Source organism: Lates calcarifer, unplaced genomic scaffold (genome assembly GCF_001640805.2).
Source record: "Lates calcarifer isolate ASB-BC8 unplaced genomic scaffold, TLL_Latcal_v3 _unitig_950_quiver_259, whole genome shotgun sequence".
NCBI classification, from domain to species: domain Eukaryota; kingdom Metazoa; phylum Chordata; class Actinopteri; family Centropomidae; genus Lates; species Lates calcarifer.
Window position 1 is genome coordinate 1,451,575 of NW_026118117.1, and position 25,077 is coordinate 1,476,651.

The 25,077-nt window shown below is 38.3% G+C and overlaps 3 protein-coding genes across 6 annotated transcripts in view; 2 read left to right on the forward strand and 1 right to left on the reverse strand.

Moving 5' to 3' along the window:
- ano1a (anoctamin 1, calcium activated chloride channel a) overlaps nt 1-13,854 on the forward strand; it is a 55,284-nt gene extending 41,430 nt beyond the window's left edge. For all 4 annotated transcript variants that reach the window (XM_018672051.1, XM_018672050.2, XM_018672048.2 and 1 more), the window contains 11 exons: nt 213-287; nt 1,275-1,476; nt 2,812-2,923; nt 3,144-3,201; nt 4,032-4,132; nt 5,807-5,949; nt 7,379-7,531; nt 8,394-8,446; nt 8,799-8,983; nt 9,083-9,188; nt 10,468-13,854. In XM_018672051.1, coding sequence (XP_018527567.1) covers nt 213-287; nt 1,275-1,476; nt 2,812-2,923; nt 3,144-3,201; nt 4,032-4,132; nt 5,807-5,949; nt 7,379-7,531; nt 8,394-8,446; nt 8,799-8,983; nt 9,083-9,188; nt 10,468-10,710 — 1,431 coding nt within the window. In that variant the 3' untranslated portion in view covers nt 10,711-13,854. The remainder of the gene's footprint in view (nt 1-212; nt 288-1,274; nt 1,477-2,811; nt 2,924-3,143; nt 3,202-4,031; nt 4,133-5,806; nt 5,950-7,378; nt 7,532-8,393; nt 8,447-8,798; nt 8,984-9,082; nt 9,189-10,467) is intronic.
- A 1,015-nt stretch (nt 13,855-14,869) lies between these two features.
- On the forward strand, nt 14,870-17,259 carry fadd (Fas (tnfrsf6)-associated via death domain). Its single transcript, XM_018672055.2, has 2 exons — nt 14,870-15,239; nt 16,136-17,259. Exons 1-2 carry the CDS (start codon nt 14,939-14,941, stop codon nt 16,420-16,422), a joined length of 588 nt encoding a protein of 195 aa, XP_018527571.1. The 5' UTR covers nt 14,870-14,938; the 3' UTR covers nt 16,423-17,259.
- Nucleotides 17,260-17,540: 281 nt separating this feature from the next.
- Nucleotides 17,541-22,858, reverse strand: LOC108880502 (hatching enzyme 1.2). Its single transcript, XM_018672053.2, has 9 exons — nt 22,784-22,858; nt 22,055-22,058; nt 21,714-21,791; nt 21,055-21,210; nt 20,283-20,403; nt 19,608-19,786; nt 19,171-19,252; nt 18,835-18,959; nt 17,541-17,827 (listed from the first exon to the last, which is right to left on the reverse strand). Coding segments are annotated over exons 1-9 (807 nt in total). The 5' UTR covers nt 22,844-22,858; the 3' UTR covers nt 17,541-17,825.
- Nucleotides 22,859-25,077: the final 2,219 nt, after the last annotated feature.

A 25,077-nucleotide genomic window follows, 5' to 3' on the forward strand; every position in this document is an offset into this window, starting at 1 on the left:
CTGTGTGCATCTGTGTGCCCAGGGCAAAACGAGCTGCAAAGGACAAGAAGAGGCTGTGGCAGCAGAGACACACATAGTACCCACATAGTACACACAGCTCTAACACACAACTGGAGGTCAGATTAATGTTACAGATATGCTGTGTATTTTATGTCCCTCATATAACTCTCTCTCTCTCTCTGTGTGTGTGTGTGTGTGTTTGTGTGGTTTAGGGTGAGAAGGTGAAGCTGACGTGTACAGACAGACTGCCAGCTTACCTGACTACTGTGGTCACGATGTGCTTCATGGTGAGTCTCCCTTCAGTGTTATATCACCATGTATTTCTAATACATACTGTACATGACATCTGAAGCAGTAATGTTATTTTTAATCACTCTGAGATAATCCCATACTCAGGCAACACAGCAGTCAGGGAGAGCACGGTTCTAGTTCAGATGTTTTCTTTGAACAACCAAGTGAAAACAATTTTAAACTTTTAAAATGTTAAGATTTTGACTTTCAAATGAGGTAATTAAACATGATTCACAATATGGATTCATTTCCCATAATGAAAACAGACATGAAATGTTTATCAAGCTGGCAACAATTACCTATGTATTTCACATGGGTTTTTTTCCTTTGGTTATTAGAGCTGGGTTCTATTAGCGGTATCTATTTTGGATTTGGTTCCTGCTTCCAAAATACCTGAAAATGCCAAGCCCCAATGCTAACAAATCTCTTATTTCTCCTTTTTCGTACGAATGTCTGTCACTGATTGACTGACTGAGTGAAGAAGGTAAAACACTGGTTGGCCGGCTGGAGTGTTGGGAGTTTCCCCATAGGCCCTTTAGCAACATTTTCTTAAAAAAGCAGCAAGCAACAAATCCAGTAACTTTTGTGCACAAATCCTAGCTACTGTCCATAGAAAGCATCATTCAACTGACCAGGTGTTATCAGGCTTAAGTTGGATAGCAGAAAGCTACTGTGTAGCAACATGCATTATCAGAACAACAGTCCTTTTCTTGGCACATTTCAACATGTTCAACATATTCTTGACTTCAGCTCTCTCTACAGGACTTCAACTTTCTTATATAATGATTATAATACAATTCTTCTTTTGCTTATCCCTACTGATTGTTCAGATTTAAAGAAATCCAATACATTTTGAGGTAAATGTTTTTGAAAATATAACTGCCGAGTAACAGTGTCTTATTCAACATGTGTCACCCACACAGACTCTTATTGTCAGCCTCTCAGATTGTCAAATTTGATGTTCTCCTCCTCCTTACTTTTAGATTGCTGTGACGTTTGCCATAGTCTTTGGGGTCATCCTGTACCGGATTAGCATTAAGGCTGCCCTGCACATAAGCAACTACCCTGCAGCACGGTCCAACATCAGAGCCACTGTCAAAACCACTGCCGCCATCATCAACCTCATCATTATCATCATCTTAGATGAAATCTACGCCGCCATAGCCCGTTGGCTCACCACACTGGGTGAGGCACATTTCACCAAAGGCGTGACTGATACTCATGAGTGAAGAAAGTATGTTTGTTATTGCATCTTGAATTTACCAAACCAGAGAAACCTGGGGAAATGAAATGGGAAAGAGTAGAAATGCTGTCAATATTTTTATTTTGTCCCAAGAACATTGGAATTCAGAATTCAAGAATTCAGACATAGATTAATGATTAAATCAAACCACAGCATTACAGTTACACTTAATTTAACATAACATTTTTGTGTAAAAAAAAACATAATGGCCTTGCACCATATTAAATCACATCTTGATGGCATCATGATGTTACATCAGCACAAAGATGTAGTCATCTCTTTATGAAATAAAGATAAGTGCACTGACAGCATTAGATGTCACTCATTACAAAATCCCACTTTTTAAAGTTAATCTTACAATAACAGCTTCAGAATCAGTTTGATGGTACACTGGGTTATAATGGGGTGTATGGAGCCTCTGTCATTCCCACTCTATGCAACAAATGTCTTCTTTCATCATGTAACTTGGGTTAATTTAGCAACCTCTCCAATTAATTTAGTGTTTGTTGCCTGAGCAGCTGATAGGCTTTGTTTTCTGTACATGAGCTGTTAGCCGCTAGGGCTACACTGCTTCCAGTGCCCTTAACCACTCTGACTCAGAGCGACAAAATTTAATGCACCAGTGTTCTGTAATTACCACTTGTGGCTGCAGAGGCCACTGTTGCTACAGCTCAGCAGAAGTTACACAGTGTTTATTTAAGTGCTACTGTTGGTTGAAAGCTAGATTTGAAATTTCATATGTCCATGCTAGAGAAGCTGTCTGAATCTGGTCCAAACCCTCTGAGTAACAGCACTCTTACTTCCTGCAGCTCTGGCTGAGTGAAGTCTCAGTGTGGAATCTCCCCAGGATCAGCTGTGCCTTACATGTGTGGCACATCAACAGCTGTCATCATTACTCCCAATGGCTTTTCACATGTTGCACACTAATTGTTAATCAGTGTCAATTTTTTTCTTACTTGAACATTAATTTTTAGATATAATGGGAAGGGCACACAATGCACAGTGGATGAGCACTGCACCCCAATGCACCTCCTTTCCGACGGGTCCAGATGACTTTCCCTTATAAATATGCTGCATTGAAACTATGATAGAAATTAGAAATTAAAATAGATAAATGACTCAATTGCAGTGAGATATCTAGAGAAGAGGAAACCAACAATGACATTTTTTTCAGTTTACTGAGAGTAAAGTAATGTGGTGACTTTGTGTGTGTGTGAAAGAGAAAGATAATAAAGCCTCTTTTTCTTTCTTTCTCTTTTTTGTTTTGTCTTTTTCAGAGGTTCCAAAGACAGACAAGAGCTTTGAAGAGCGCCTCATCTTCAAAACTTTTATCTTGAAGTTTGTGAATGCCTTCACACCCATTGTCTATTTGGCCTTTTTCAGGGGCAGGTAAAAGAAAAACTTCTCAGTGCTTGTTTTTATGTTAAGTCATTTTAATCAAACTTCTGTCATTAGTGATACAAGTACTCTTGTCTGTTGCTGCTCTCAGCTGCCATTTGGCTAACCTTTGTCCAAAACACTATTCATAGACAGTGGACATGATCATACTGTAAATTACCTGTTTGCCTCATCTGAATCACAACATGTGATGGCTGTGTTTGGTCCACAGGCTTGTTGGGCGGCCTGGAAACTACTTGTATGTTGTTGGATCATACAGAATGGAAGAGGTAATTCTATACTATACATAGTTCACCTTAGGTTTAGGTCGTTAATATTTCATATTCACATATGTAGGTTTAAGTACACCGATCAGCCACGAGATTAAAACTACTGACAGATGAAGTGAATAACATTGATCATCTCATTACAATCCACTGTTCTGCTGGGAAACCTTGGGTCCTGACATTCATCTGGATGTTACTTTGACACGTACCACCCACCTAAACATCCAACATCTGTGGGACCTGCCTAATACTGACACAAGACCTTTGGCGGTGTCCTGTGGTGTCTGTTTACCGGGACACGCAGTGGATCCTTTGGGTCCTGTGGTTTGTTGGGTGAGGCTTCCGTGGATCTGACCTGTTCCAAACTAGCCCAGAGAGGCCAGGTCAACAAATTGGGCTCTTTGTCATGTGTCTTGAGTGATTTCTGAGCAGGTTTTGGGGTGATGTGGGAGCACTGCTAGGGGAGGGCCCTGATGTTGGGGAAGAAATGATCAATGTTATTAACTTCAACTTTTAATGTCGTGGCTGATCGGTGTATTTGCATATATAGAGTATGTCAGCTTGTGTGTTTCGTCAGTGTTGTGTCAAATACTGTGAAGCCAGCAAGTTGGATTTATTTTGAAAACTAACTAACCCTTAGGGTTAGGGTTAATACATTAATAGCCATAAAACACTTGTTCCATAGTGGAATACAGAGCTATTTCCTCTGTACTCTTATATAAAGTGGCTATCATCTCTTTCTGTTTCTGCTGTCAGCACTTCAAACTTCCACTCTCTGACTCAGTTTGATTTCCTGTCACCTTTTGACATGTGTTGACTTTCTCTCTCCCCAGTGTGCCCATGCAGGCTGCCTCATGGAGCTGTGCATCCAGCTGTGCATCACTATGCTAGGCAAGCAGCTCATCCAGAACAACCTGTTTGAGATTGGCATACCGTGAGTGCAAAGCATACTCTTTGTAACATGCTCAAACAGACACCCAGGACACTAATACACAGAAGACAAGCTGAACAATAAATCACAACATGTGGGCTCAGCAAGCTACAGAGTAAATCATGCACACCCACTCAGTCGTACTTGAACTCTGAGAGAAATCTTTTAAATGCTTGTCTAGTTTTCAGACACAGTTAGCTGGGAGCCAGTCACACCTGGCTGAACTCTGTTAGTTTTCTCTGTCTTTCTTCATCCTCATTGTGCACTGTAACAGAAGTTTATTGTACTGTGTGTTTGGTTCCTCCTCTTTATCACAGTCCACCAAAAGCACAGTTCTAATCTGTGCCACTGTTAGAATTTTTACACCTAATACTAGTCCAATTGAATGTATCACCAATTATCTACCAATAATCCATATGACATATTTTAGTAACATGTGTAAGGATTAAAGAATTTTTATAATATTTTATATTAATAATAATATCACCTGATCATAAATACTGCTCACTTTGAAAATGATAAAACATAATAGAACAATAGAACATAACCCTAACAGTGTTATTCAAATTAAACTAAATATAAGTGTATTAAAAATTTCACAAGAATTTTTCGTCTGAAACATTTTATTGTGAAAAAACTAAATTTGAATGAATGAATGAATGAATTCAGTTAAAGGTACACTGTTGAGTTTTCTGATAAACAGTAATACTAACATTTCTCACCAAAACACAGCGGGGCTTGCGTAAGATTTCATTTTTGATTCACTTGATAAAATGAAATTAAACAGTCAATTATTCTGCAGCAGTTCAGCCACATAGCAGTTTGGCCCAGTCTGCAGACCTGGTTATCTGTTTCCAGGAGGATTTATAGTTTCATGATTGATTTCTTCTTAGGTGTAATGAATCTAATTAATGTCATTACTCCATAGAGGAGAGCAGCATTTTCTGTGCACTTAGCAGGTGATTAGCTATAACTAACTACAAACAAGTGTGATTGACTCAGTTTCCACCGTTCTGAGATAAGTTTTGATTTTGCATGCATCATTATACAGATGTATGTGGAAACTGTACTTGTAGTATGTTTCATATTTTTTGTTCAATTTACACATTTACAGCTAATTTATAGCAGGGTAATTGGTGACTCTAAATTGCCTGTGGGTGTGAATGTGAGTGTGGATGGTTGTTTGTCTCTATAGCCCTGCCATGGACTTGCGATCTGTCCAGGGTGTACCCCTCCAGTCCCCCTGCGACCCCTGAGGATAAGTGGTATAGCTAATGGATGGATGGATATTGCTAAAAAAGAGGAATAATAAAAAGAGGAACAATAATAATAATAATAATAAAATTTGGCTCAAACCAGGAATTTTGTACAAGTTAGTCCAGTTAATAGGAAGAGAAAGAAGTTTAGGATAAGAACACAAATTGGAAAATGTTCTTACAGCACCACTGTTATTCTTACACTCTACATGACTGTAGAGGAGAACACTGTGGTCATGGGCCTAACGATCTAAAAGGAAGTATTCAGGAAGGCTCATAACCAATAACTACCAAATGCAGAAATACCACAGATGTGTTTGATGTGATTAAGAGGGATCCGAGAATATATGTTATAAAATATATATGTAAAATTCAGCATAGAGGAGGATCTTGTAACAAAGCTGAATGTCTGTATGTGCAGGAAGCTGAAGAAACTGCTTCGGAGGAGGAAGTCAGAGATGGACACAAAGCAAGAGGAGGAGCTGAACAAAACCCTGCAGCGCCACGAGAAGGACCACTTTCTGGGTCCATTTGTTGGCCTGAGCCCAGAGTACATGGAGATGAGTGAGTCTCTGCTCCTCTATTCTACTTTTTCAAGAAGGGTTTACATTAGGTCCAAAGTTTGTGTTATCAGTTATCAGGGGGCACACTGTGGTGCATTATGTTTATGAAACACTGAAAGGAAATGATATGAAGCATTTATATTGACTTAGAAATTAGATGATCTTTCTGCTTGGTGAGAAAAGAGACTGTTGGATGCAGCGTGCTTGTTTTTGTGATTCAGTTGTTGAGAAAGTGTAACACTCTGTAGTTGGAGTCAGATAGTGCACTAAGCAATACAACTCTAAGTCATCAAGGCTTTTGGTTTGAATTCATTTATGTGTACCTGAGAATTAATTTATAAAAACTCTGACTTGTCTTCAATGGCAGTGTGTAGTTTTATCCTTGTTGATGCTGCTTATTCTTTTCAGCAATGCTTTTTCCAGAATGCTGATGTTTGCTAACAGCAAAGGTCCCCATCTTCATCTCCTATATGAGAGTCAGACCTTTACAGAGCATTATGACTTTGGCCAGTTTGAAACAATTACCGTAATGCAAAGCTTCTATGTACCAACAAACACATTTGGTTGCTCCTGTTTCTGTGCTCCTCCTGTTCAATGAACATAAGATTATGTCTCCTTGTTTTACTGTTGCTGGTCAGAGCTCATGGGTTTATATAAATAAGAAGATGATCCATACATCCATTACCAGTTGAGGGAAGAAGATCTACGTAATACAAAGCCAAACCACAAGTTTCACAGTGCACTGCACATTATGCAAGAACATGTAAGGTTGGAGAGCCACAAAAATCAAGTATCAATAACAAAACCCAGCCTTTTCTGACCTATAGTACTTATAGCACTGGTCAGTCAGGTGCAACAAACCAGCAGCCCAGTCAAATTATATATCCATGCTCAGACATTTTGGGCAAACACCTCAGAAGAGTCAGCTTACAAATTGTGTGAAAACTCAAATGTAACAAAACACAGTTTAGCTAATACATAATGTAATAAAGCCAGACAATGTCACCAGTTGGAGGATCTAGAAAAGACAACTCATTGGTGTTGAATTGCAAAAACATGAAGTATAATATCACCTATTGGTGTATTTATCAGTAACTGTGTTACATTTTCAAAATCTAAATACCATTACTGTATGTGTCATGCTTTGTGTTGACATGATAGCATCAGGAAGCTAATAACACAAACAAATCCTGCATGCAAAAGAACATAAGGAGTACATAAGGGTCTTGCAGTTTTTCATATTGATCTTGATTAAAATTTCCCTTCATCCTCAGAGATGTTCATCACTTTTCCATACATTGTTTAGACCAAAAACCCTAAACCAAACTTGGTCAATCACAGTTTAACATTCCACCACTGAACTGTGTGTGTCCTGACAATGCATTCATCCAATAACTTCCTCTCATTTCTCCTCTGGTCTGTTTCTTTAGTCATCCAGTTTGGAATGGTGACTCTTTTTGTGGCTTCTTTCCCTCTGGCGCCACTCTTTGCTCTTCTTAACAACATCATTGAGATTCGCTTGGATGCCAAGAAGTTTGTTATGGAGCTGCGCAGGCCAATTGCAGCCAAAGCCAAAGACATTGGTATGTGTTCGCTGCCCCAACTGCAAAAAAAAAGGAAAGCAGATTTTATGCTCTAACCAGTCTTCACTTACTGTGAGTGGGCTCCCACTGTTACAAATGACACTACCTCAGACAGAGCAAACCTCATCCTCAAATCTTTACTAAAATAAAACTGTCGATATCATTACTGACCAAGCTTTTAAGTCCACAGTCCAGTATAAAATACATTTTAAAGTTCAGCTGAAGACAATATCCAGATTTAGAAGTCTGAACTAAACAAAGCAGGTATCTTCCAAAATTGTTATTCCTCCACTCAAGCTTTCCAGGGTAGCAAAACAGGGCAATATTGTACTGTGAAGACCGTAACTTCGGTAGATACACAATTGATTTCTCCTTAGTCAGACTGCTGAAGCCTCATATTAGCTTTGGCTAAAGTATAGAAAGCCTTTTGGCAAAGAATGAATAAGAAAGACTGTAGATTTTTTCCCACATCACTTAGGCTGGAGTTCTGTTTGTAAGGAATGTCATTAGTTCAAGTCATTACCACAGAAGAAATTTGTTATTTGAAGCTAACACTGTCGACACTATGGACTATCAAGTTTCAAATCTTGGTAAGTTGGTTCTCTTTATGTACAAAGATTACCTGGCATAAGGAAATCAGTCTCAGAAGCTATGATACCAGAAAGAGAAATTCACAGTTAACATTCTCCTAAATACTTACCTGTAGCACTCCTATAACACAGCACACATTGAAGTCTTCCTATCTGCCATGCTGAGGGTGCTTGTGCCATCTGGTGGTGGCTGCTGTGTACTGACCCTGTATCATGTTTGCATGTTGAGACTGCCTTTTACCTTAATGAGAGATCTTTCTGTCTTTCTGTAGGTATCTGGTACAACCTCTTGAGAGGCCTCAGCAAGGTAGCAGTCATTGTCAATGTAAGTCTTATACATCCTTAAAGTGACTATACAGTTGCAAAATATGCCATGGCTGGTCTGAAAAATGCTGTAACAAACTTTTCAGGGGCCACAGGTAGAAAAAAGTCTATATTCCTGGGCCACAGTGTACACAAGTGTCTCGAGTTTGTCTGGGATGGTGGAGGTGGGGGACTCAAAAATAACTTTGGGCCATATGATTTAAGTTGTCGGGCCACATATGGCCAGCACAATATGGTTTCGGTATCCTTAGACTTACAGATAGCTGTTGTCCTGTAAATTATGAAATGCGGCCGGAGTCATAGTATCTGATTTGATGAGGACAGTAGATGATGAGCAGTTCTGTCTCCCTCAGGCCTTTGTCATCTCCTTCACCTCTGACTTCATCCCTCGACTGGTCTACCAGTACATGTACAGCCCTGACGGCACCATGCATGGCTTCATCAATCACACTCTGTCTTACTTCAATGTCAGTGACTTCCAGCCAGGCACAGAACCCTTGCAGCCAATGCACCTGGGCTACCACGTAGAAATATGCAGGTATGGTTTTCACTGTAAACCTGGGTGCTCTTGATTTTGAAAATGTGCTTAGTCTGCTTACAGCTGATGTATTGGGACAATATTTCTTTCTGTTTCCAGATATAAGGACTATAGAGAGCCTCCCTGGTCCAGCACGCCATATGAACTCTCTAAGGAGTTCTGGGCCATTCTGGCAGCCCGCCTTGCCTTCGTCATTGTCTTTCAGGTTAAGAACAACACACAGATGCTAACATCAAAGTGTACAGACCCTATGCCTCTCTATGCTGTCAAATGGGCATGTCACACACTTTTGGCTTTAAAAATGTATGTAGGCAAAGCAGACAAACATCCAAACAAGTCATTCATATTTGATGGATTTATGGCCTCTGAGTGAAATATGATTATGATTGTTTTGGTAATTAATTAAGTGAAAATGTAACAAATCTTTAAGGTGGCATGTGGTTGTTTTTTCTTCTCCTCTGCTTGTCTGAATTTCTGGATTTCATTAACTAACATTTCAAGCATTTCAAGTCCAGTGTAGCCCACACAAGCACAAGCACACTGTTTTCCAAACAATACAAAAAACAATTATTACTGTTAATACTGTGGCATAATAATTTTACCATCTGCTCTATCAGTGAACTGCTGTGCATCTAAGATCAGTTAGAGACAGTGCCACCTTTACAAAGTTTCTCAACTGGAGAGCAATGACAAGTTGCTGTTTACACTGCAAATTGTCATATCTTAAAAAAAAAAAAAAACCCTGAAATATAAAGGACCTGCATTGGGATCTGCAAAAAAATACTATTTATACCTAAATCATAGATTTTGCATTTCATTGCATTTTTTAATTATTATTATTTTGGGGCTTTTTTAGCCTTTTTATTGATAAGACAATAGAGAAAGAGGAAACGGGAGAGAGAGAGTAGGGGAATGACATACAGCAAGGGTCCAAATGGATCGGGAGTCAAACCGGGGGCCACCTGCTCAGGGCACAGAGGCCCATGTGGTACACGCCCCAGCCATTTGGCCATTGGGACTTTACTTTTGACATTTTAGCATTAAAAGCTTTTAATCTATTAGCCAGCTTCTAGCCAATAAATCTATTGTAAATCAATAATATATTAGTTTCATTGTTGGAATACATTTTTAGGTTAGGGGCAAAAGGCATTGGATTTTATAACATTAGCTACCTGAGCTGATCTCTCTGACGTAAAGTAAGACTAATTAACTTTGGAGAGAAGAAACAACATATTCAGTATATCTGTTATGAGCAGTAGCTAATGGTGGCTAATTTTAGAGAACTTTAGATTTGCTGACTCACTGACTTCTGCTGCTGTTACGCACATCACATATTAACATTTCCATAACTTATCACAAACATAAGATATAAACATGTGACAGCTGCTCAGCTAAAGGTTAATAATTTTACTTTAATGTTACTATGCCAATAAATCTGCAGTTCTGTGTTCTAAGCTGCTCTCTGTTTCCTCTGTCCTGTGCAGAATGTGGTGATGCTTATGAGTGACTTTGTGGATTGGCTGATCCCAGACATCCCCAAGGACATCAGCCTCCAGATCCACAAGGAGAAAATCCTCATGGTGGAGCTCTTTATGAAGGAGGAGCAGGGCAAAAGGCTTGCAGCGCGCGACAACCACAACCAGGACAACTTCACCTCCCCCTCATCAGCTGATCAGAGCCCGCCACAGCCCCGCTCACGGCCTGTCTCACACGCTAACTGCTATTAAGGTGGTAGCTGCTGAGGTCTGAGGAAACGAGCACTAACAGCGACAAGCAAACACTAATACCTGTATACAAACATAAGTTAATCAGCTGGTTATAGCTAGCTGGTAAAGTTTAAGACAGTTATCCATTAACACATGATCAGTTTGCAATAATTAGCCAAGCTTTTGCTACATTCACATGGTTTGGGAGTTTCCAGTTGAAACCTTTGAAATATTCACATTAGAATTCCCTCAGCTGAGAAACTGGCTATTCTCCTCCTTTTAACACATTTCCCATGTTAATTTGTTACATTTTGAGCATTTAAACAAAAATCCAGAAAGTAGTGAGACAGTACTTGGATTTATGACCACACAACATTATTTATTACATGTAACTGAAAGGAACAAGCCATTAGCTTCAGTTGAAACTGTGGACATTTACTTATTAATGAGAACATTCAGGATGCCTGAGAAAATCTGCTACCTAATGTGAATCATATTGTCAACCTGCCACCTCTCCCACGGGACCTAAATGCAGCTTTTGTACTGAAGACAGCCTCTGCCAATCCGTCCAGATGGTTCTGCTGAGAAGAGTTTCCTCCTGGTGTCTTACTGGTGCAGTGCAACACCAATGGAGATCCTTCCTCTTGCCATCAATATGTAAAACTCAGACTTGCCCTTTTTTTCATTATTTTTGCACAATTCTGTACAAATACGGGAATCTATTGACACATTTTTTAATATGCAACATCGTCAGACACGTGCTTTGGTTGTTGGGATGAAAAGCAGGCTTTGGAGGAACTTCTGTGTCAAACAGCCTGTAAATCTGTACTATTTTGTTGTGTGAGCATCATAGTGCTCATTATTACATTTGTTAAATTTTTAGCATGAACAAACAGGCCAACAGTGCTTAGTGGCATTATTCCTGGAAGCACAAGTCACATTATTATTCACTCTAATTAACTGGAATTTGGCAATTGGCAAGATTTACGGTATAAATACAAAGTGATGTCATGATGTCATGCTCCATCTCACCTAGCTGAGGTGCTGCAGATACTGTCAGTGCCATTTCCCCTTACTAACATATGATACCAGGTATGGAGAGACATGTTTCTACACACTGTTAAAAAAAATTAACATAATTCCAACAGTGTTTAAAGCTACATTAACTGATCTTTTTTTCTTCAGCAGAACAAGCTTAAAAATGAAGACATATCACTGACATATTATCACCTTATAAAATTGTTGTTGTGCATCTGTACTGACACATCCAGTACAGATGCACTTTCATTTGGAGTGCTTGACTCCAGTGTTCATTTTCCTTTTAATTCAGGCTGACAGATCTTTGATCTCTAACTTGTAACAAGCTAATTGCTAATTTTATCTGTCTGTTGTTTGGTAATGAGCAGGTAGTGTACAGTCAGAAACCAGCTGCCTGCTGCTGCTTTGCAGGCCAAAAAAACAAAACAATGACCTGAAAGACATTAAAATACTGTGAGGAACTAATGACAGCTGCAGAATTGTTGATCATTCTCTTAAAGTTTGTTTTTAAAAATGATCAGTGCAACTATAAAGCCATTACAATCAACATGACTAAATAAATGATAATGTTTCTCTGTGTGTGGTAGATGCGTAAATATCATACCAACCTAAAAGGTGATAATATGACGGTGTTCTCAAATTCATTCATATCTTTGTCAAGATGCTCAGCTTTAGAGTGAAATCCTTCTCCCTATACAGCAGTTGATAATGGTATTTTAAAATGGAAGCTGACTACTCAGTGTAGACAGTCAGCACCAATAAAGGAAATGAAAATGTTCATTTCAAATGTATGTTTAATCATTTATCGCTCAGGTGTGAGGAGAGATTTACAGCTGTGCACTGACAATTGAACTTATTGTACTCATGTTTAAAGTCATGTGTGTGTGTAAACAGTGTGTGCCATCATACTCCTATAATGTCTGTCAGTGTGAGATTCTGATTTAAAGGGACTTTGTTTTTGTTGTTTGTTTGTTTGTTTGTTTGTTTTTGCTTTGGTTTTGTTTTCCATTGAAGTGGGAATTTTTTGATGTCTCTGGAAAGGAGTGCTAGCATCTTGCTTAAGGGCACCACGGTGACAGTTGTCAAGTGAAGGGACAGCGTTACTGACTCTCTTACCCTGCCTTATATTCTGCTAGCTGCTCCAGAGATTCAAACAGTCAATTGGTCATCTTCTCTAAACCATCACCAGCTCATTTAAGATGTCCATTTAGCAGTTTTTATACAAAGGGACACAGTGTATCAGTCAAACCTGGAAAGGCAGCACTGTTTGAATACTATTATCTTGCCTTATATTAACCTTATAAATCATTTGGCATTTTCCTAAAGTTGCAACTCTCAAACTGTTCAAGCACAAAGACTGAATAATATATATTTTTTGTATCTATCAAATTGTAAAAACATGTGGGAGTGACTGGATATCACTTTGAAGAATGTAAATGTACTGTAGACTGAAATGTGCAGTCACACGTACAGTCTACAGTCATCATTGTGTCAAATCCTGCCCCCTGCTGTATATATTTTGAACTACCCCAAATTAAAGCCCACAACCCAGACTGATAGAATGTATTATTACATTTTTAATTGTCAGTGATGTATAATCACTTTTAGGTCAAAATATTGTATATCTGCTTATTCTTTGTTTGATTTTTAGTTTATGACAATGCATTTCTAAGTGTATCTAAGGTGTTGAAAGGGTTTTTATCAGCCCACTGGGGGACCACTGATCTACCAACAAGAGACTTTTCACAATGACGGCGATATACTTACTTTAACTGTCTTGATTTTTAGTCTTTATTTAATGTACTAGAAACCATCAATATTTCATTATAGCTGGAAGGATGCCCAGGAAAAAATCTTCTGATGCGGTCTACAGAGACATTTTATCACAGTAGACTTTACTTCTTTCTGGGATATGACTTGCTTGTTTGACAAAAACTTCACATTTAATTTTTAACTTTCAAATCTTAATATTGTTAATACTGTGTATGTAAGTAGGGTTAGTGTTGATATTCAGTGATAGATTACCAAGAATATTTCCCTTCAGAATCTCTTATAACCTGACGTCACATGTGAATCCCCTCCTTCTTTTTGCTTTCAGCTAACTTCAAATAAATGACCATGAGCTACCTGGGCTGTTCACATTTATGGTGTTGATATTTTGATCAACTGTAAACTTGAACCACAAAAGTACAATATCAACCAGTGATGGGTCTTTTATCATTTTTTGTAGCAATTTCTTGTAAATAGAACTTAAATAAGAACATCTTTGATACTATGTTCATATTATGCATATTTATAACAACATCCATCCATCCATTATCTATACGGCCTATCCTTAAGGATCGCAGGGTGGCTGGAGCCTATCCCAGCTGACAGATCGCTAGTCCATTGCAGGGCCTATAATAACAACAAATTAAGCACTGTCCGGGCACAGAGGTATGGATTGCACTGGAATCAGCAGGTACTTGTAGGCCACAGAATATATACACACAAGAGTGTAGGTTTAGTTTCAGGAGGAGTAGGGGCACGATGACAAAACATATCTTTACAGTTACATTTAAATCAATTTAGTGCTGATAAATAATAACGAACAACCTCTGTGTGAGATGACAGAGATGTGTAATGTTATATTTGCATATTTACAAGTTTTTCTGTTCTTTACCGCCTTATTTTTGACTGATGCTCCGAGCATCTATTCAGAGGACCACTAAGTGGTGTCTGCAAGTCTTCCTTTCAGGCTGCATATGGCCCTATCACCTCCACCTATCATAATTCCCAGTGGAAATGATGCCCTCACATACACACTGCACAAAGAGCAGTGGGTGGGGGGTCAGTAGGGGCCCAACAACAAAATGCCTCTAACGGGTTAATTCTGTCATGTCGGCAAATATAACTGAGTAAAACATGCAGTATTGCACCAACAGTGTGATACAGAGACCAAACGAACAGAATCCCAATTTAAGTAAGTTCATTTATAAACTGTACTGGGTACAGTCTTTAAGGGCAGTACATCGATGCACAAATCAAATTAAAAAAAACAAAAACAAAACAAAACATTGAATTAAATCCAGGATCCTGAATTTGGACTATGACTCTCACCGGGTGCTGTGAAGGCGACACCGCAAACTAACAAACAGACGGAAGTGAAAGTAAAAGTGGAGTATTTCCTAGTTCACATAGATCAGGTCGGAGATTCAGTCTGTCAAGAGACATGAGCTCCTTACAGTTTAACGCAGTTTTACTCGACATCTCTAACCAGCTGTCCGCCGATCAGCTGAAACAGATGAAGTTTCTGTGTGGAGGTATAATCGGGAAAAAAGACCAGGAAAAGATCGACGCCGGATTAAAACTGTTCCAGTTTCTGACGGAGCGAGGCAAACTGGGAGCCGATAACACGGAGTTTTTATCCGAGCTTCTCAAAAACATTGAACGACACGATCTTTCAGACAAATTGAACAGTTTTGAAAGTCAGTCTGCACACACCTTCAGTCAACCAAACGAGACGGAGAGAGGTAGAGTATGACACACTGAGAGCTGCGAGGCGCAGGGGCGGTGTTAGAGAACAGCCGGCTCATTCTAGGGAGGCCATGTTGGCTGCCGACTAATATGACTACTACTACTACTACTAATACATATACAACTACTAACACTACTTCTATTACTATTAATATTAGCTACTACTACTACGTATAATACTACTAGTATAACCACTACTACTACTACGAATACTATCACTGATGATAATGATACAGGAATGACCAAAATAACTATGATAGAGTAACTGATATATTTTTATTTCTACTCCCCATTTAAATTGTGAATAATAATCTTAATACTGAGCCCCACATAGAGGCTTTGAATACATCTTCATCTCATCTGCTGTTTCTCCACATCCTGGCAAGGTACACTACATGGACTTGTTGGAGCAGAAATGTTTGAACAGGAAAAACATCAAGCAGTGTATGCACAGCTTGGTCTGTACTATGTTATATGACTATGTAAGTACAGTCTGTGAGCCAAACTATCAACTATCTTCCCCAGATTTATGTTTTACCTCAACACATCCACAGCAGACCATTCAGAAGATAGTTTCAAAAAAACATCTATTTTTGTCAGCTCTCATAAATTCTAATAGTAATTTGTATTTTTGTCATATTTTATATGTACTTCAGTAACTGGTGTGTTTGTTTGTTACTAAGTTATTTTCATGATTGATTATTTGGACAATTATTTTCTTGTTTAACACCTGTGATACCAATATATGTATAATAAGTTGATATCAGCTGATATGTGACGTTAGCTCTCATTTAAACTCTTTTAAAATGTTAACTAAACTATATGATTTGTTTTCTGTAGTCATGGCATAAACACAAAAAGGATTTTAATTGCTATGTTAACACTCTTTCAGCCAAACTGGACATTGCCACTGAAGTGATTGCAGAAAATCTCGGAAAGTCTTGGCGTAAACTGGGCCGCAAACTGGGTTTGAAAGATGTCAAGCTGGAGTCCATCCACAGGAAGTACGCCACAGAACTGGAGGAGACAGCGGTGGAGCTGCTGAAGGAGTGGAGGAAGAGTCGGGGAGCCGAAGCCCGGACAGCTGATCTGTTAGCAGCCCTGAGGGCCTGTCAGTTCAACCTGACTGCTGATAAAGTAGAGGACAAACTGAAAGACAGTGGATATGGTGAAATGTGATGATTTACAGCGCAGATGAGATTGAGATTAACTCTGAGGATGAAAATCATAGCTGTGATTTAAAGAAATCAATTGTGAATAAAGTTATATGTAGATATAATAAATTATGCAAAACAAATCATATTTGTTGAGAGGAATAAACTGACTTAGTGTCATAAAATAGGCAGACAGGGAAAGTGTGTTTAAAGACAGTAATCGGAGCTTGTTTCAGTATGATGCGGTTCTCCTCAGTGTCAGCTAATATTGCTCATGTTTCATGTTTTTATTTGAAGTTAGTTCAGATTTATATATTAATGGTCATGAAGCTGAAATGGAGAAGTTCACATCTTAATAATAGTTTATGTCTCCTAATGTTCACATTTACAGACATGTCACTGTCATCAAAAGATACTTTCTCCCTATTATAGAGAAATAGCTTTTTTTCAGTATATTAAAATTCTGATGATGTCGTGGCATTTTCATTTGTTGCTGATTTAATGTCATCAGCGCCATCAATACAAGGAAGACAGTGTTTTCAAGCTTCCTGCTGTTGTAAAAGAAGGTAGAAATCAAACCTACTGGTACCTGTTTTTATTAAGGACGTTTCAACAGGACATGTTAAAAGACAGATTCCACTATAAAAAGGCTGTAGTTGTCCATGCAATATCACCACTTTAAAGTCCTGTGAAACTGGTTTCCAAGGCAGAGGTTTTATTAGCACTGAGTAGGTGTACATGTGAATATATATATGATACGTATTAGTTAGGAAATCCACTCATTTGCTTACAGTGTTAGATGAGAAGATCAATGCCACTCTCATGTCTGTCTGTTAAATAAAATGATACACTAATGGCAAAATCCTGTTTTGATGCTTTTTTCTTTTTTTTTCCATTTTCATATAGATAAGGTCTAACATGATAATCACTGCTTTAGAGGGGCTGGACACAGGCTAGCTGTTTCCCTGTTTACAGGCTTTGTGCTAAGCTAAGCTAATCAGCTGTGGGATGTAGCTTCATATATATATCTGGCAGACATTAGAGTGATGTCGATCCTCTCATTTAACATGTTGGTGGAGAATGAAAGCATGCTTTGCAGAAAGTACATGAAAAGGGATCAATTGTAATAATACAAGGAAGACATTTTTATTTTCTGATCAGAAGCTGTCAAACTGTTTAATGATTTTTTTATGTGATATGAAAACAAAATGAGATGCTATTTGAAATCAGTTGTCTCATTAACATTTCCACAATCTACAAAGTGTCTATATTTGTCATTTCATTCAACACTAAGGCTGCAGTCAGCTTTATGATTTGAAGTTTGCAGATTTATTGTTACAGTAACCCAAACTGCCTTCCACCCAAAATCTTCATCTTCTTTATCTGCTGTGATGTCGTCCGGACAGCAGGTCAAAGGTCAGATGCAGTTTCTACAGAGGACAAATGCATGTCATAAGAGGGAACGTTTTTGGAAGGACAATAAAAGTGAAACTGATAGATGCTCACTGTATGAATATTCCAATTACGTTTGTGTTCATTATGACTTTAAATCTGTGGAGTGTTTTAGGTCATTCTAAATGTCATGTGATATCACTCCAGCATACACATGCATTTTTTCAGGTTGTGCTGAAAAAACTTATTTATTTATTTATGAACTTTTTAAACAAACTTTTACATAGTGAGAGATCCAGGGAAGCAATAACAGGGATAAAATGGGGCTTGTTAACAATATTAACAAGGCTCTATGTACACTGAAAGAGGTTTCTTCAAAGAAACTATAAAACTATCAAAGGAGTCACTTTCAAAGTTATTATTAGTCCTATTAGTCCAAATTTCCCTCTTTGTGTGTGGCTGAACAGCAAGTCCTCAAAATTGAACAACAAAATATATTGTTAAGTGTTGTTTGTCCACACAGATGAATTTCTGTACTCTGTCACTGACAGCTGCTAGAGGTCTTTGTCACTTTGAACATAAACATGCTGTTTGCTGTTTTGGGGCACTTGCTAAAATGACCAATGTTCTCAATCTAGTTGGGAGAATAGTCCCAGTCTCAGTCTCAGTGGAGGAACAGTAACACAAATGCCAAAAAGACTAACTTTAGAAGATCCACATGATTTATGTAACTCAGACGGCTGAAGTCTTAGAATAGCATTGCCTGAACTGCATTTTTGCACAGAATGTGGAATGTGGATATTGTCCCCCATCACTTACACTGGAAGCATTTCCTTAAGTGCCAGTTTTAACAGATGGAATGATTACCAGACCCGATGATTGTTTTAAGACAACTTTGTTCTGTGAACTGTGAACCTAAAGCCAGTCCACAGTGTGAATTTACTTTCTGGTCAGTGGGGCTTTACTGTGATTCTTGGTCTCTGTGTGTCTTCTTTAATGTCTGTCTGTGTCAACTTTGTCCAACTAAGTACCACAGCACACTTACAGCACTTGTACAGCCTGTTCAGTCTATCAATGTCATTCCTGCTCATCTCGGTGGCCTGGCCAAAGGATACATTGCTGTTGGGAATGGGCACCATAGTGGGACGGTTGTTCTTGGAGAAGGCGTACCTGGAGAATTACAGAGACCACAATGCAAGGCAGGTTGATCTTCCGGTGATTTTAGTTCTTTGGGGTGTGATATCATTTTAAAAGCAGATTCGTATTGGTTATGCTGGTCACTGATAAACTTCACAGTTGCTGATAGAAAGCACTTAAATGCAGTTACAAGAGTATTATGTATCAAATAAAACTAATGGCATAAACATGAAGGTATCCATACTTCTCATATTGCATGACAGAGTTGTAGTCATAAGGAGTTCCCTGGTTCAGAGTGTCAATCTTGTAGAAGTTGTACTCCATGCCTGTAGAGATGATAGAAAATATTCATGCAAAATTACACACATCTACAGTTTTAAAGTTAAGGGCAAATATTTGAATTTCAGTTCGACAAATATGAGCTCAATGGGTGTGTAAACTATAACTGTAATAATTAGCACACATTCTATTCAAACTGCAGTTCTAGATAGTGGCTCTGATAAACTCAGACTATAAAAAACTAGAGAGCTGTGTGAAGTTGCCCTCTGCTTAAAGTAACATTCAGAAAACAAATTATTTTTTCTCTTCTCAGTCAGGTGTAACTCATAAAATGCTTTTTAGAATAGCTCTGCTAGACTAAAAACTAAACAAGTCATGTAATAGATAGTGTAACTGTCTAACCATCAATTATGTTTTCCCAGTACACCCTGATGTAGCTGTCCCTGTCAGAGCGAGTCTGTTCATGGTTGAAGCCAAGGGCGTGGAGCAGCTCATGCTGGACAGTGCTGTGGTACAGACAGCCCTGACGGCTCAGAGACACAGTCTGACCACCACCCTGCCGACCCACATACGAGTAGCACCTGTGGAAACATAAACATAGAGCAAATCACACAAGACATTAACATGTAGAATTGTAAAGAGAATTGTTTCTTTAGAACCCAGAAAAACAGTGGAACAAGTGTGCGTTGGATTATACTTTGCTACATTCTTTCAGATCTTTTCTATCCAAACATACAGAATTTATTCCTCATTCTACTGATCACTGATTGCTATCAGTGGCTTCTTAAAATACTGTTGCTCCACTGTTGTAAACATCACCAAGCATTTATTGTTAAATCCCAGGTAAAATAGTCATCTAAAAGCCTGAACTCTCAGTATAGTAACTACTATATACATTGTAAGTGAACAAAAGTGAGGACTGAGATGCTTTAAAGCTCCAAAAGGCAACATCCAATTTCTAGACAGAGGCTACAAGACAGACATAATATCACAGACACAGTTTAAAAACTCATTGAATTCCTATGTGTTATGACCCTCAATATACAGGCCTTAGTGAACCTACAGCCAGAGTCTTACCCGTTTCTGGACTCAATGCTCAGCCACTCATGATCACCATTCTGGTAGGGTCTGAAACGGATGCAGGACACTGAAGAAAAGGACTCCAGTCCACGAGTGATGATGGCCTTCTCTCGGGAGGCTGGCCAAATAAACATGGCAGGTTGAGAGGATCTGTAACAGTTTAGCTTTTTCTAACACCACTGTAACTTTGCCTTAATCATTCATGTTGTGTAACTGAATTGTACAATACATTGCAGATATGTGTTTTCAGAGGGAAAAATTTCACTGTATTATTTTTCAGTGTTGTTGAATACTAACATTTTTATATCATCATTACCCCAATAGTAATTATTTATTAAAACTAAGAGTACTAATTGCAGACAAATGGCTCCTGAGTGTATGTTATATTACTGCTTTAATCTGTTGGTATCATTTTACTGTTGTAGCTGGTGAAGGCGGAACTTTTTTTAATGTCTAAAACCTTGCCTTGGTAAAATAACTACTATACTAACTATAGCTGATAATAACTGTGCATCAATAATTATATACTGTATAAAAGGCATCTTAGAAGTTTTATTTAAATTTTATAGTATCTATATTTTTTCTGTTAGACACATGGTCAGTGTAACTTATTTTAATAATGTAATTATGAAACAGCATCTACAAAAATCTAAATATTTACAGGCAAGGTATATATATTTTAAGATAAAAGTCTAAAAACAAAGTTCCTCTGAATGTTGTCTGTGACTATAAATGCTATGATATGTGACATTGGTCTGTTGATCCTTACAGTAATGGTTGGCAATGTAGTAAGGGATGTAGACCTTCCCATCAGTCCACTTTCCCCACAGGCACCCTCTGGCAGTGCAGGGGTCAGCGTTTCTGTCAGCCTCAGACTTGATAGCAATGTCTCCTCCAATCAGGGTGGGCTCATCAAAGTCAGGGGCTGCAAAACCAGCACAGGTGTGGAGGTGAATTTGAAATACATCATAGAATAATTTGTTCCATTGTTTGTTTGGTTAATATTTACTGCACTTTTCAGACCATTATATGGCTGGGACATCAAGGTATTACAAATCAATTGTGACTCTGCTCATTTGTGGATCTGAGGCTGCTTGACATTGTTTTCTTCTTATAACAGCAGAAAAGTCTGAGGAATATTGGACACTACAGTTCTACTGAGGTGATGATAATACCCTACTACTGTTAACACTACTGTTTTTTGCCAATGCAATGAGGTTCTAAAGTCTCAGACCACTTTCCCATGACCCCAATATAAATGACTTGTCTTACATAGTAATTCATTTGAAATAGATAATGAAAAAAGCAGGCAGATTGGTCTGCTCTTTAACAGATATCAAACTTTTATTAAGAAATAAAACACTGCTATTGGTTAGGGTCAGGGATTAAACAGACTGATGAATTAAGGTTAGGAAAAACTCTGCTCACTGCGATCCCTGTTGGCTCTCTCCAGCAGTTCACCAACAGAAAGCTCCCTGGATGTGTCTTCCTCAAGGGTAGCAACCTCTGCACAACACATTATGTGAAAGTGTATGATATGATGACAGTAAACATCATCATTTTGAACATATGAGAGTAATGACATCACATCAGGAACTTTCACTACAAATGCAGGGAATGAGCTTGGCTGCATATATAAAATGTTATCAAATAATCAACACAAAAAAACACAAAAGTAAATTCTAAACCAGGTTTTCAAATACACTAAATAATTTTCATCTCTTACTGTTCAGTTTTTATATAAAAAGGTGTTATAATTGTACTCTTACCTTCCTGTACTTGCCCGGAATGACATGGAAAAGAAGAGCAAAATGTTAGAGGTTCATTCACAAAGACAAAAGTTGAGAGTAAATACTTTAGAATAAAAGTTTCCCTGATATTGACCTGACATGTTCAAATATGAAATAATTATATACATGAATAGATAAATAATAATAAACTGAGCACAGTGAAATATTTAATAAAAACATTTTTATTTTGTGACGGCATTCATCCCAAAGAGTAGTAACAAGAGCTGTCTGATTTTCTATCGACACAGCAAGAAGAATTGAACTGTTTGGGCATGAATGACAGGAACCTCAGTCACAAAGACTGCTGTACTGGTTAGTGTTTCAAATGGAACATCTGCATTTAAATCTATGAGAAAGACATCAGTAAATAAGTTCAGAAACCATGATGCTCATGCATTGGTGAAATATATGTAGGAAAACAGAAGAACAACTCTTGCGGAAAAGGAGCATTTTTATATCTATTTTATTTCCATATTATAATGATGATTTATTTAATAACTACTATAACCCTATAGGTCATGGCTTGCATGAAAAAAATTGCAAGTTATACTCTATATACTATAGAGTTTTGAACGTCTGTCAACTTCAAATCCAAACAGTCGGATAGAATAACAAATAAAAGGTCTGTGACGCTGACAAATGTTTGACCCCTTCATGTAGGCTTTAATGTCATGTCGGTGAGATGAGGTGGTTTCTCGAATTTTCTACCTCAGCCCAGGAAGATGACATAAGCAGCAGGGCCACAAGAGACCAAGAGAAAACCAACATGGTTGCAACAGACCTGTAATAACCAGAGAGAAAAAGGGGGAAGTAGATGAAGAGGAAGTCAAAACATATTTCATACTGAGAAAATCCCTACTGTAATTAAAAAACAAAAACAAACAGTATGTCATCAAAAATGAATAATCAATCCAGGTTATATCACTTTGTATGCAATATTTCATTGTATAATGCCAATGTAAAGGCTGAAGGTTTAAATGTCACATGAAACACATTGGCACTGAGGCTATGAACAATGCATTGTGGAGGAGGATGTGATTCTTACCTGAGAACCTCAAGAATGAGTGTCCTGCTGTCACCCCGTGAGAAGTTTTATACTGTTCAGGTACTACAGTAACTAATAAACACCATGGCATATCAAACTGTGCAAACACAACAGCACACCTTTATCACTGTAAATGGAACCTTCTGAGTCCTTGCAGCCTGTGAGAAACATTGCATCTGTCACAGGTGTGTGCGGTGTGAGTGTAGTTCTGCCTCTCTCTATACAACTATATAAAACATATGAGCTACAAAAACAAAAACACCCAAACAATACACATGTGACAGCTGAAAAGTTTATTCCTTCCATTACATGTTGAACCTGGCTGCAGGGATTTGGTGCCATTCAGACACATGAACATTAATGAGGTCCAACAATGATCATGAGGTCTAACTCACAACATTCCAGTTCATCCAAAAGGTGTTGGCTGGAGCTGAACTATACTACACTGTAGATAAGGTAGACATAGGACAGCTAGTCCCTGCAGTGGAGTGCTTGTATTCTGCCCTGTCTCCAGAGCAGTAGCTTAAGGACACAAAGGTCATGCCTTTTTGTTTCAGGATTCTAAGCAGGGCTGTAACCAGGACTTTTTGCAAACCAAAAACAAAGGACCTTTAACCTTATGGAGGTACTTGTTTTTACCCAAATCGTGATCTTTTGCTAAATCCAACCTTGTATTTTTTGAGCTTAAACTGAACTGTGGCCATCCCATCAGCTTCACCATGTGATTATTTTGTGACCATGAGGATGAAGGTCCGGTAGACCAGCTGTCACAGGGATGCTGTCTCATTGTATCAGAGGGTCGGGACAAACAGTCTGTGTGGCTGTTTCCTTAATTTTCTCCTGATTCAAGAGAGGATCAGTCCAACAGGCTGGTTTTGATGGTGTGGAGCAGAGAGTCCACCTGTCCCTGTCCTTTGTAATGTAAAGTGATGAATGCACCATTCATTCATTAGTGATATGTACCAAAAGTGTATTGAACTATACTGTAGACTGGACTGACTTGCTATATGACATGTACCACATATAAAGTAATATAACAAATAAATACTAATGACAGCTATTTCTTGTGAAATTGCAGTGGTGCTTTAAGCTGCTTTTTCTGAATTGCCTGTAGTCTTGCTGTTACTTTCAACAAACATCTGTTGCTTCAGTGTCTCCAGTGAAGAGTATTGTATATCTCCAGAGGGTACAGTTTTAAGGCAGCATTCCTCACTTAGGACAGGTAGTGGTAATGTGGAATGATGTCTCTGTGGATTTATTTCTATGTATGTATGTATTCAAATATGTTTAGTTTATAAATCATCATGTTCTCACATTTTTTAAAATTTGGAATTTAACTTTCCTAGGTTGATAAAATGCCAAGATTCATAACCTAAATGTCTTCAATGATAGCTACTGCCTTGCTGAGGAGACATTTACACAATACAATCACACATGGTGGGTTTGATTATATTTAGGAGCGTTTGTATTTTCTCCACGGAAGTTATTGTAAAAACGTTTTTGAAGCTTGAAAAACCTTAAGATTGAGATTGAATTGGCAGAAAACACAATTTAACAGTTCTTATGGGACAGGGTTCACACTTGAGATGTGGGCTGGTGCAACAACATTCTTACTGTACCCTCCCCATTTAAATATTGCACCGGAGAGCCGACAGAGTCTGAGTTTGAAACATCTGTCACACTGTCTGAAAGAAAGGAAAAAAAGCTTACTCCTCTACTCTTATCAGTGTGAGACATTCAACACACTGTTGTGAATCCACCCACAGCAGGACACAACCACTGTGATGAGGCCAGTGTGGTGCAAATACAAAGAGGGGAATGTTGACTCTATTTGAATGTGCAGTGAATGTGTTTTATACAGATATCTCAATATGTTAATTGATACAGGAAAAGCTTTAACTTATGAATTATCCAAAATTAACAAGTCATAAAAGATTTGTTTTAATATAAGTGATTA

What these genes read in the sequence shown, in the direction of transcription:
- LOC108880502 (XM_018672053.2), bottom strand. Translation starts at nt 22,843, where the DNA reads ATGTTGGTTTTCTCTTGGTCTCTTGTGGCCCTGCTGCTTATGTCATCT. An exon ending in GAGAGCCAACAGGGATCGCA is followed by an intron (nt 21,211 to 21,713) that starts GTGAGCAGAGTT and finishes CTGGTTTTGCAG; the next exon opens with CCCCTGACTTTGATGAGCCC. An exon ending in CTACATTGCCAACCATTACT is followed by an intron (nt 20,404 to 21,054) that starts GTAAGGATCAAC and finishes TTATTTGGCCAG; the next exon opens with CCTCCCGAGAGAAGGCCATC.
- fadd (XM_018672055.2), top strand. Translation starts at nt 14,939, where the DNA reads ATGAGCTCCTTACAGTTTAACGCAGTTTTACTCGACATCTCTAACCAG. An exon ending in ACCAAACGAGACGGAGAGAG is followed by an intron (nt 15,240 to 16,135) that starts GTAGAGTATGAC and finishes ACACTCTTTCAG; the next exon opens with CCAAACTGGACATTGCCACT.